Genomic DNA, 12355 nt, shown 5'->3' with positions numbered 1-12355 from the left:
TGGATTCGGTTTAGCAAAGGAATTATGGGGTTATTTTAGGACCCTGTCTTTATTTTCTTGTCTATTTCCTTGGTTACCATGGCGACCTCTCCTTTCCTAAATCCCCTTTTCCTCTCTAGGTGATGGCGTCTGTGTTTTTCTCTGCTCCTCTGACGTGGAGACGGAGCACATGCAGTGTGTTGTCTCTGTCTCTCTCTCTGTCGATGATTGAGGAGTGCTGGAGGACAGACAACAACCAACTGATACAGCCAGCTTCCAAAGGGAATGTGTGATAGGGTTGTCAGTGAGCCATACAGTAGGGCTGTCCTGTTCGTTTGGACCTCCTGTCTGTTTGCTAAGAGAACGCTTCCACTTCTATGAGGTGAAGTGACCTCACTTTTACCGGTCTTGCGCTCTATCCTAATGCTCAAAACTATAAGTCTTGACCACTAAGCGTCATATACAAGACCTTTCCTCAGAACGCACTCTGAACTGTGTGTAGCAAAACCACAGTTACAAAAGAGGAAGTGCTCACTACTTACTTATTTCCTTCCGCATCCTCTCATTTTTCTTTTTACCCGTTTATTCCTTCATTCTTCCTTTTTGTTTCTCATAGAAATGTTTAATTGGTCCTGAATTGGATGAAGTTTGTTTGTGCTGTTATCCCGTGGCATGTTTCTGGAGAACTGCTTGTCAGATTGGGTGTACTTCTTTTTGTAGCACGGCTATTTGGATTGATTCAGTGTTGACGTCAGTCAGGAAGCTGTACACAGGAGTTCCCCTATTCTGTCTGCTTGCTGCTACTGCTCTGAAGGTAAGGTTTACTGGATAAAACATTATTGGTGTGCCTCCGAGGGAAAGTTTGTGTCAACTTCAGGCAGAGAATCTCTAGGAGAGGAGTGGACCACACACAGATGGCACAGTGAAGCTACACTCTAGTCTCAGGAAGACACTTTGACATATTGTTGGTCACAGTGCATCCCAGTTAGGTTAGTCTACTGTCAGAAGGCCTTCCTCTGAGCTTGTTTCTGTTCTGTGTTGTTTTGGAGCCCTGAATCCAAATAAAATATCCAGAGAGACGATTGCATGCAGCATGGTAGTGGGGCTTCACAGGAAGTTATGGGGTATATATCCATTTGCCCGTTTGTTCATTTGTGTGGGCTCAGCTTAGGCAGAAGTGAACTCACCGAGAAGGAAGTAACCAAATCAAATACCAGAACTGTTTCAGTCTTCACATCGGAGGTTTGAAATGGTCCCTTACATTAATTGAATTGAATTTGAACTGTCATTGACACTGTCGGCTTCACTGATACCAGAAGCACTGTGTTCATATTTTGCTCCCTAGAGGAGGTATGGAGGATTTTCCTGATATGTACCAGGGGAAAGACCCTGAGGACATTGAATCTTTCCAGGGTAAGTCTGCATTCAACTGTACTCAAGCTCAGGCAAACTGTTTGATTTTATATTTTCTTTCCAAAATGGTTGTCAAGCAGTAGCCTCAACTAAATATTTTGCACGTTGAAACAGGTGAGAGGAGGAAGGTCATTCAGCCGACATCTTTGAAAGACCCAAAGCTTGAAAAGCTGAAAACGGTACGGTTGATCTCTATTTTAGAATTCATGTTCCAACACCAGCCACAACATTATCCTAAATGTATTATCTATCATCAAAGCCCATAATAACAACATTGATACATTATACTACTATACTATAGGGCCATGTTACCCCAGGGTCATATGGGCAGAAAAGTCATTACAAAGAAAGCCTCTGATTGCATATTCATTAGGGCATGCTGAACCATTGAGCCCTCTTGTGTGAGAGGTGGGTCGACCAGTACGTCTACATTACAGATGATGGTAGACAGATCACAGAGTCGTTGCTAGGCCCAGATAGATGTTGCCAGGGCACCTTCTCCCTAAGCCCTCAGAGAGGATTTGAAATAGAAAAGATGCTTGTGGAATAAATTCAAGCAAAATGAAATAATTGTCTTCATCAATTAGATGAGCATACAACAGTGTAGGCATAAAAGTGTTGGAAAGAGAAAACCACGGAGTCTATCTGGCCCTTGTAAGCCCACATCTGCTCTCTTTAACACCTCAATAACACACCAAACAGTCTCTTACTCATGAATAATTGAATAGAAACATACGTGGAAATTGCAATAGGAATCCTTTGATATCATAACATCAGTCTGCTCTGAATAGACCAGTGAAGGTCACGTATACAAAGATTTACCCCAGTAGATCAGTGGAGGCTGCTGAGGGGAGAACGGCTCATAATAATGGCTGGAATGGAGTAAATGGAATGGTATATGGTATCAAAAACATGGTTTTCATATGTTTGATACCATTCAATTCACTCTATTACACTCCATTCCAGACATTATTATGAGCCGCCCTCCCCTCAGCAGTCTCCACTGCAGTAGATAGCACGGTACTGATCTCTGCACCCAGAACCAAATATCTGCGTTGGTACATTTGGTACATTTCTGTAACAGTAGCTACGTCAAAAGAGACTAATACAGTACTATAGCAGGCAATTAATATCACTGAATATAACTTACTGTTATCATGAACCTTGGTCTTTACAGGTTTTGGTTGACTGGATCAACAGTACTTTGAAAGAGGAACACATCGTAGTGAGGAGTCTGGAAGAGGATATCTTTGATGGCCTAATCCTCCATCACCTCCTTGGTGAGACCCACGCACACACACACTCTCTCTCTCTCTCTCTGTATGCGCTTGGCCTTTACCTGTGCTGTTCACAGGGAGGTTAGCTGGAGTGCTTCTGTCTGTGGAGGAGATAGCGGTGACCAGCGCTGCTCAGACCCGCAAGCTGGAGGTCATCCTGGAGGCCCTGAATGAGAAACTGGGGCTACAGGACAGCTCTCTCAGCAGGTGGAGTGTCAAACGTGAGTCACATTCACAATACAACCCCGCAAACAAAACCAAGCCCTTAGGATGTCCGCTGTTGGCTGGGAAAGCTATACAACACTGCTGTTCCCCTCAGAGCCGTGTTTGGTAAGGGACTCTTCAATAGGATTTGATGGTGAGGCTACAGTATAACCCCAGGGTGCTGCCTGTCTGCTGACACCTACTGAGAGGGATTATTGTAGGGGAAAAGGCAGCCCCACGGGGTGCAGTGTTAGTCATCAGTGGGGCTGGAGATTAGTTTGTGTTGTGTTGCCAACAAGATTGACTGCACGGGGCTTTGGTATGGTGTTCAAGCAGGTTGACTCTCCCTTCATTCCCTTCCTTCTCTGTCAGTCATCCACAACAAAGACTTGCTGGCCACTCTCCATCTTCTGGTTGCCATGGTGAGGTGCTTCCAGCCTAATCTGGAGCTTCCTCCAAATGTCAGAGTGGAAGTTGTCCTGTTGGAGGTGAGTTTGGTGTCAAATGAATGGTACTTTACCCTAAATCAACCCCCCAAAAAAAGACTCCCCTGTTCAATAAAGTTGTGCCCTCACTTCAGGTCAACAGAAGTGGAATCAAATCAGAAAAGGAAATAGAGATTCTTACAGATGAAAGGTTGGTCAATTATTTCCGATTATGTTGTTGTGTCCGATTACAGTTGCATGTTCTTCAGAGAATGGATTCTGTTTCAGAAGATTGAATATTCACTTAATTTGCTGTCTACTTCAACAGCGATTCAACTACAGACTCTCTGAGCAGTTCAGACAGTGAGTAAGATATTCAGGGTCACCTTTGCAGTACTGTGCTGTCGTTTATCCAGAACATTGCAGAGATAAACCCTCTCCTTCCTGTCTCTTCATCCAGGTGAGGATCCCATTGAGCAGCTGCTGAAGCTGGAACCCCACAAGATCAACACAGTAAAGCGGGTAAAATAAAAAAGATGGGTCTTCCATCCCTGCTGACCTGTTCTGTAGTCTTAACCATTGCATTATTAGACAGAGGATTGATTATAGGACTAGCGTATATATTGTCTAGCTATACTGGTCCTGATTCAGGGAGAGGCTGATTTGTGTGAATATGGCCTCTGATTGCTCATACTGTGAATGATTGAATGAGCATTGCACCGACCCTATACAACTGTAATATGGTCTCATTAGAATATGTCAACACAGTGACATTGAATGTTGTTGTTATATACGGTATATATGCAGTGTATTCGGAAAGTATTCAGACCCCTTAACATTTTATTGTGTTACAGCCTTATTCTAAAATTTTCCCCTCATCAATCTGCACACAAAACCCCATAATGACAAATCTTAAACAGGTTTTAGAAATGTTTGCTAATGTACTAAAAACATCAACTGAAATATCACATTTATATAAGTATTCAGACCCTTTACTCCTCTAAAGCCCCTTTGACAGAGATTACAGCCTTGAGTCTTCTTGGGTATGACACTACAAGCTTGGCACACCTGTATTTGGGGAGTTTCTCCCATTCTTCTCTGCAGATCCTCTGTCAGGTTGGATGGGGAGCGTCATTGCACAGCTATTTTCCGGTCTCTCCAGAGATGTTCGATCAGGTTCAAGTCCAGACTCTGGTTGGGCCACTCAAGGACAGTCAGAGACTTGTCCCAAAGTCACTCCTGCGTTGTCTTAGTTGTGTGCTTAGGGTCGTTGTCCTGTTGAAAGGTGAAACTTCACCCCAGTCTAAGGTCCTGGGTGCTCTGGAGCAGGTTTTCATCAAGAATCTCTCTGTACTTTGCTCCGTTCATCTTTCCCTCGATCCTGACTAGTCTCACAGTCCCTTCAGCTGAAAAACATCCGCACAGCATGATGCTGCCATCACCATGCTTCAGCATATGGGGTATTGTGGGGTATTGTGATGTCATTATGGGATATTGTGTGTAGATTGATGAGGGAAAAAATCAATTTCATTAATTTTAGAATAAGACTGTAATGTAACAAAATGTGGGAAAAGGGAAGGGGTCTGAATACTTTCTGAATGCGCTGTATATACTACTTAATCAAAAGTATGTGGACACCTGTTTGTCGAACATCTCATTCCAAAATCATGGGCATTAATATTGAGTTGGTCCCCACTTTGCTGCTATGACAGCCTCCACTCTTCTGGTCTGGGAAAGCTTTCCACTAGATTTTGGAACATTGCTGTGAGGACTTGCTTCCATTCAGCCACAAGAGCGTTAGTGAGGTCGGACACTGATGTTGGGTGATTAGGCCCGACTCGTGGTCAGCGTTCCAATTTATCTCAAAGTTGTTCGATGGGGTTGAGGTCAGGGCTCTGTGCAGTGCCAGTCAAGTTCTTCCACACCGATCTTGACAAACCATATCTGTATGGACCTCGCTTTGTGCACGGGGGCATTGTCATGCTGAAACAGGAAAGGGCCTTCCCCAAACTGTTGCCACAAAGTTGGAAGCACAGAATCGTCAGAATGCCATTTTATGCTGTAGCGTTAAGATTTGCCTTCACGGGAACTAAAGGGCCTAACCCGAACCATGAAAAACAGCTCAGACCATTATTCCTCCTCCACCAAATTTTACAGTTGGCACTATGCATTCGGGCAGGTAGCATTCTCCTGGCATTCACGAAACCCAGATTCGTCCATCGGACTGCCAGATGGTGAAGCGTGATTCATCACTCCAGAGAACACGTTTCCACTGCTCCAGAGTCCAATGGCGGTGAGCTTTACACCAGTCCTGGTGATGCTTTGCATCACGCATGGTGATCTTAGGCTTGTGTGTGGCTGCTCTGCCATGGAAACCCCCGGACGAACAGTTCTTCATTGCTTCCAGAGGTAGTTTGAACTCGGGAGTGAGTGTTGCAACCGAGGACAGATTACTTTTACGTTCCCGTTTTGTGAGCTTGTGTGGCCTACCACTTCGCGGCTGAGCCGTTGTTGCTCCTAGACATTTCCACTTTAAAATAACTGCACTTACTGTTGACCGTGGCTGCTCTAGCAGGGCAGAAATTTGATGAACTGACTTGTTGGAAAGGTGACATCCTATGACGGTGCCACGTTGAAAGTCATTGAGATTATCAGTACGGGCCATTCTACTGTCAATGTTTGTCCTTGGAGATTGCATGGCTGTATGCTCGATTTTATGCACCTGTCAGCAACGGGTGTGGCTGAAATAGCCGAATACACTAATTTGAATGGGTGTCCACATACTTGTAGTGTATGTATATATACAGTACAGTACCTGTCAAAAGTTTGGACACATATTCTCATTCAAGGGTTTTTCTTTATTTTTACTATTTTCTTAATTGAAGAATAATCAAAATTATGAAATAAACATATGGAATCAATTCTTGACTGAGGGACCTTACAGATATTGTATATATGGGGGACAGAGGAAGGGGTAGTCAATTAAAAATCACGTCAACCCCTAGTATTTCACACAGAGTGAGTCCATGTAACTTCTTATGTGATTTGTTAAGACAAATTTTGCTCCTGAACGAATTGAGGCTTTCCTAAACAAATGGGGTGAATACTTATGCAACGACTATAATCTAGTTATTGAAGTTTTATATATACTTTTCTTTTCACTTTGACATTATGGATTATTTTGTGTAGATCAATGACAAAAAAATAAAACAATTAAATCTATTTCAATCCCACTTTGTTGCACAACAAAATGGGAAAAAATCCAAGTGGGGCGAATACTTATGATACCCACTGGTGTTGACATTTAGCAGACAGTTTTATTCAAAGCGACATGGCTACAGAGGTTAAAATGTCAACACCTTTCTAAAGTGATAGGTCTGTAATCCTATATCTTTCCATTATAGGCCATCTTGCACTTTGTCAACAAGAAGATGTCAACCTTGGGACTGCAGGTGACAGACATGGAGAAACAGGTTTGTTTGACTGTAGAAAGGGTTTGGCCATCCTGTTTGGATGGGTATTAATTGAGCACTACCAGTGTTGTGAATTGAAAGGTGATTGATCTGTTTCCCATCAGTTACATCACACCACACCCATTTGGGGAAGAACCAACTGGCGGTGTTCTTTATTCATGTAGTTTTCAGATGGTGTTATTCTCCTCCTGCTGATTGGACAGTTGGAGGGCTTCTTTGTTCCGCTCTATGACTTCAACATCACCCCAATCAACACGACTGAGATGGTAAGTATCTCCTGTGTCCCGGGACTCCTTCTTTGGGCTGAATCATGTTCTGGAAGCAGCTCTGCCTCAAAGGAAAAATGTATGTGATTGTATGGCTCAATGGTAAGGCCGGACCTTACGTATGATACAGTGAATGGAACAAATATCACATTTTGGCCTACAATAATATTCTACACCTTTACTGTATTGAAGATGGCAGCAGCAGAACAATTAGATCCAATGTGTTAATAGTTTGAAATCCATACAGATAAGGGTATAGTATAATCAAATCAAATCAAATTGTATTGGTCACATACACATGGTTAGCAGATGTTAATGCGAGTGTAGCGAAATGCTTGTGTTTCTTGTTCCGACCATGCAGTAATATCTAACAATTAATCTAACAATACCACAACAACTACCTTATACACACAAGTGTAAAGGAATGAATAAGAATATGTACATATAATATATATATATGGATGAGCGATGGCCAAACGGCATAGGAAAGATGCAGTAGATCGTATAGAGTACAGTATATACATATAAGATGAGTAATGTAGGGTATGTAAACGTTATATGAAGTGGCATTGTTTAAAGTGACTAGAGTATTACGTTATTCACTGTACTCCTGTGTGAGATTGAGATAACGTCGCCCCGGTGTGTCAGCCATCTGCATGTGTCATGGCCTGCTGTGTCTCTCACCTCACTCTCTCTGGTCTAGCTGCAGAATGTGACCGTGGCCCTGGACCTCCTGAATGACATAGGGCTACCCACGACCAACATTGAGCCCCAAGGTAAGTGTGTTCATTTTCTGTGGCACCCATAGTTGACCTACGTATATTGTCTCACAAACTTGGAGCCAAATGGGTCTTGTAACAGTGCACTTAGAGTAGGAGATAGAGGAGCTTGAGGAGACTATCTAAAAATATCACATCTACATGTATCCTACTGTAAGTGAATATATCTTTGTAATATGAAGTTTGACCAAGATTGCTCTTGGCTGTAACTTTCACATCACAGTAATGACGCTGTGAGACAGTATTGTTAAATCAGAAGATTTCCTGTATCATAGCCATTTATCTGGGCAATAGCGGTATGCCACTGTTCATATGTCGAGTGGAAGCCAGGATTTGTGTTGATAGTTTGAGTTAAGCCGCATCACTACGCATGGGGATATAAAGGGTTAGCTGGGATTCCGTTGGAATATTCATGAATATGATGAATATGATGATTATCGCCCTGGATGATTGGCCGAGGGTTTGTCCCAAATGGCAACCTATTCCCTATATACAGATGTAGGATCTTGATCTCCCTGTTGCAGGAAATGTAAAACTTTAAGTGTATTTGAGGTTTAATAAGGCTTCTGAAGTTTGTAATTTCCACAAATTTTGTGACCTGATTTTCCCTTACGGAAAATGCACCAACCCCTACAAAAATGTCCAGTGATTAAAATCCACATGATAATTCACATTTCCTGTTGCTGCAGGATTATTTTCCTGCTGTTGAAAACTGGCTCAAATTAAGATCCTACATCTGTAGAGCACTAGTTTTGAGTACTATTGGGACTCAGGCTCTCTCTGAGGTCATAACCATTTATTTAGAGGCTCTCTCAGGGGGGAAACCTTTATTTGTTAGTTGTTGATAGACACACAGACTAAACTTCTTTCTATCATGCAATGCCATACTGACAAGAGGCTAGAAGTGTGTGTGTGTGTACATACTGTGTGTATGTGTGTTTTCTTGATTTTGTCTCTGAATTAACTGTTAATAAAGAAGCGCTGAGCATTTACTTTTATTGTAAATTATTATAAAAGAAGCTGGTTAATTTGCCTGGCAGCATAACCTATAATTTAAAAGTAAAGCTTTGAGTTGATAAATGTTAATGGTTGGGCCGGTACAACTCATTTAACCCAGAAGCAAGAGACAGATTTAATTCATTTTTTTTAGCATACTTTTAATTACGGGCACATTTCTGTGATGGAATAAGGAATCCCACTGCTCCAGGTCTACAGCACACACCATTGTGTGCATTAATTAGGCTAGCAGGAACTCTAGCCGATCTAAATAGTTCATTTAAAGGGATACTTGGGGATTTTGGCAGTGAATTATTTTATCTACCTCCCAGAGTCGGATGAACTTGTGGATACAATTTGTATGTCTCTGTGTCCAGTAAAAAGGAAGTTAGAGGTAGTTTTGTGAGCCAATGCTAAGTAGCTTCAGCACAATGATTGGAAGTCTATGGGTATCTACTAACATGCTAGCATATACCCATTGACTTCCAGTTATTGCACTAATGCTAGTTAGCATGGGCTCGCGAAACTACCTCTAACTTCTTTCATACTGGACACAGTGACATACAAATGGTATCCACAATTTTTGGGGGGCTGTTGTTAGACTTCAGTGCAGCTTTTAACATTTTCGATCATAGTCTGCTGCTGGAAAAACGTATGTGTTATGGCTTTACACCTCCTGCTATAATGTGGATAAAGAGTTACTTGTCTAACAGAATACAGAAGGTGTTATTTAATGGAAGCCTCTCAAATATAATACAGTTAGAATCAGGAATTCCCCAGGGTAGCTGTTTAGGCCCCTTGCTTTTTTCAATTTTTACTAACGACATGCCACTGAATTTGAGTAAAGCCAGAGTGTCTATGTATGCGGATGACTCAACACTATACACATCAGCTACTACAGTGACTGAAATGGCTGCAACACTCAACAAAGAGCTGCAGTTAGTTTAGAGTGGGTGGCAAGGAATAAGTTAGCCCTAAATATTTCTAAAACTAAAAGCATTGTATTTGGAACAAAACACTCACTAAACCCCAAACCTCGACTAAATCTTGTAATAAATAATGTGGAAATTGAGCAAGTTGAGATGACTAAACTGCTTGGAGTAACCCTAGATTGTAAACTGTCATGGTCAGAACATATTGATTCAGTAGTAGCTAAGATGGGGAGAAGTCTGTCTATAATTAAGCGATGCTCTACCTTCTTAACAACACTTTCAACAAGGCAGGTCCTACAGGCCCTAGTTTTGTCGCACCTTGACTACTGTTCAGTCGTGTGGTCAGGTGCCACAAAAAAGGACTTAGGAAAATTACAACTGGCTCAGAACAGGGCAGCACAGCTGGCCCTTGGATGTACACAGAGAGCTAATATTAATAATATGCATGTCAATCTCTCCTGGCTCAAAGTGGAGGAGAGATTGACTTCCTCACTTATTTTATTTATGAGAGGTACTGACATGTTGAGTGCACTGAGCTGTCTGTCTAAACTACTGGCACACAGCTCGGACACCCATGCATACACCACAAGACATGCCACAAGAGGTCTCTTCACAATCCCCAAGTCCAGAACAGACTATGGGAGGCACACAGTACTACATAGAGCTATGACTACATGAAACTTTATTCCACATCAAGTAACTGATACAAGCAGTAAAATTAGATAAAAAAAACAGATAAAAAAACACCTTATGGAACAGTGGGGACTGTGAAGCATCACAAACATAGCCACAGACATACGCACACACACACACGCACGCACGCACGCACGCACGCACGCACGCACGCACGCACACACACACACACACACACACACACACACACACACACACACACACACAAACATACGCACTATACAAGACATGTATTCTGTACTGTAGATATGTGGTAATGGTGGAGTAGGGGCCTGAGGGCACACAGTGTGTTGTGAAATCTGTGAATGTATTGTAATGTTTTTAAAATTGTATAAACTGCCTTCATTTTGCTGGACCCCAGGAAGAGTAGCTGCTGCGTTGGCAGCAGCTAATGGGCATCCAAAGTAAATACAAACACAAATACAAGTTCATCTGACTCTGGGGAAGTAGATAAAGGTCCTCATTGTCAAAATCAAGAAGTATCCCTTTAATTATGCATCATACAGGGAAGAGTGATATTGTTGGATCTAATCTTACCGTTTAGATATTGATTAGATTGTATATAAGGTTGTTTTTGGTTCAGTTTTGTGGCAGCGTCAGTAAATGCACATTATTGACCTCCATTATCAATGCTCCAGTGATGGTGAGGGGTGACGGTGCATAAATAGATGACTCTGATCACTTAATGTGTCTCTGACTGCATCTCTCTTAGATATAGTCTCTCAAGATGTGACAACTACCTTGAAGGTCCTATATGCCCTGTTCAAGAAGCACAAAAGCAGATGAGAGTGGGAAGAACACGGACGAGGACATTAGGAGGTGAAGACGCCAGAAGTCCTTTGCCTGAGGTGTTTTTCCCCTGGCAAGTCCAGAATCATAGGCTGATTCCCTCTGTGAAATATTTACAGAAAAATCATATATCGATTCCATGTAAAGCTTTGTGTACTTTGTGTCAATAAAATTGTACTGTATGTGCCATAGTTTGAATAGCATGGGAAACCAATCCCCAACCTCATTCACCTTTGAAGATCCAAGTAATCTCAAAGTAGTCTGAAATTGTGAGTGATTATCCTATTGTGTTCTATGACTCTGACACTGCTGCTCGCTGCAACAAGATATCATAGGAAAACGGCATCTTGTGACGTTTTTACGAAACAATGAGCGTCACAACAAATTATGCTAATGTCAATACATTTGAGTCAATGGGAAAAGATGAGCGTCACAGGGTTGATGCCTAAGTGAATATATTGCATTTAATAGGGGAAGATTATTGACACAATGTGGACGCCTTTGGACACGACACCCTTGTTCTCTCTCAATTCAATTCAATTCCATTCAATTCAAGGGGCTTTATTGGCATGGGAAACATATGTTAACATTGCCAAAGCAGGTGAAGTAGATAATATACAAAGTGAAATAAACAATAAAAATGAACAGTAAACATTATACTCACAGAAGTTCCAAAAGAATAAAGACATTACACATGTCATATTATGAATATATACAGTGTTGTAACAATGTGCAAATGCTTAAAGTACAAAAGGGAAAATAAATAAGCATAAATATGGGTTGTATTTACAATGGTGTTTGTTCTTCACCGGTTGACCTTTTCTTGTGGCAACAGGACACATATCTTGCTGCTGTGATGGCACACTGTGGTATTTCACCCAGTAGATATGGGAGTTTATCAAAATTGGATTTGTTTTCGAATTCTTTGTGGATCTGTGTAATCTGAGGGAAAAATGTGTCTCTAGTATGGTCATACACTGGGCAGGAGGGTAGGAAGTGCAGCTCAGTTTCCACCTCATTTTGTGGGCAGTGTGCACATAGCCTGTCTTCTCTTGAGAGCCAGGTCTGCCTACGGCGGCCTCTCTCAATAACAAGGCTAAGCTCACAGAGTCTGTACATAGTCAAAGCT

General features: G+C 41.9%; 1 protein-coding gene across 4 annotated transcripts; it reads left to right on the top strand.

Moving 5' to 3' along the window:
* The first annotated feature begins 509 nt into the window (after nt 1-509).
* Nucleotides 510-11559, top strand: parvg (parvin, gamma). Of its 4 annotated transcripts, none has more exons than XM_029758024.1 (13): nt 510-793; nt 1325-1392; nt 1507-1571; nt 2570-2672; nt 2747-2890; nt 3246-3361; nt 3454-3509; nt 3627-3661; nt 3759-3820; nt 6703-6771; nt 6936-7037; nt 7741-7813; nt 11150-11559. In XM_029758024.1, exons 2-13 carry the CDS (start codon nt 1332-1334, stop codon nt 11221-11223), a joined length of 960 nt encoding a protein of 319 aa, XP_029613884.1. In that variant the 5' UTR covers nt 510-793; nt 1325-1331; the 3' UTR covers nt 11224-11559. The 4 variants fall into 4 exon arrangements, with proteins under 4 accessions (XP_029613884.1, XP_029613887.1, XP_029613886.1 ...); XM_029758027.1 differs by having other exon boundaries at nt 1317-1392; XM_029758026.1 differs by having other exon boundaries at nt 1299-1392.
* Nucleotides 11560-12355: the final 796 nt, after the last annotated feature.

This window comes from Salmo trutta, chromosome 7, assembly GCF_901001165.1.
Source record: "Salmo trutta chromosome 7, fSalTru1.1, whole genome shotgun sequence".
In the NCBI taxonomy this organism is placed as follows: domain Eukaryota; kingdom Metazoa; phylum Chordata; class Actinopteri; order Salmoniformes; family Salmonidae; genus Salmo; species Salmo trutta.
This window is presented reverse-complemented; position numbering and strand designations above follow the sequence as displayed.

Excerpts from the sequence above, each read along its gene's own strand:
- parvg (XM_029758024.1), top strand. The coding sequence starts at position 1,332 with ATGGAGGATTTTCCTGATATGTACCAGGGGAAAGACCCTGAGGACATT. Across the intron at positions 2,673-2,746 it reads AATCCTCCATCACCTCCTTG|GGAGGTTAGCTGGAGTGCTT; the intron begins GTGAGACCCACG and ends TGCTGTTCACAG. Across the intron at positions 3,821-6,702 it reads AGATCAACACAGTAAAGCGG|GCCATCTTGCACTTTGTCAA; the intron begins GTAAAATAAAAA and ends TTTCCATTATAG.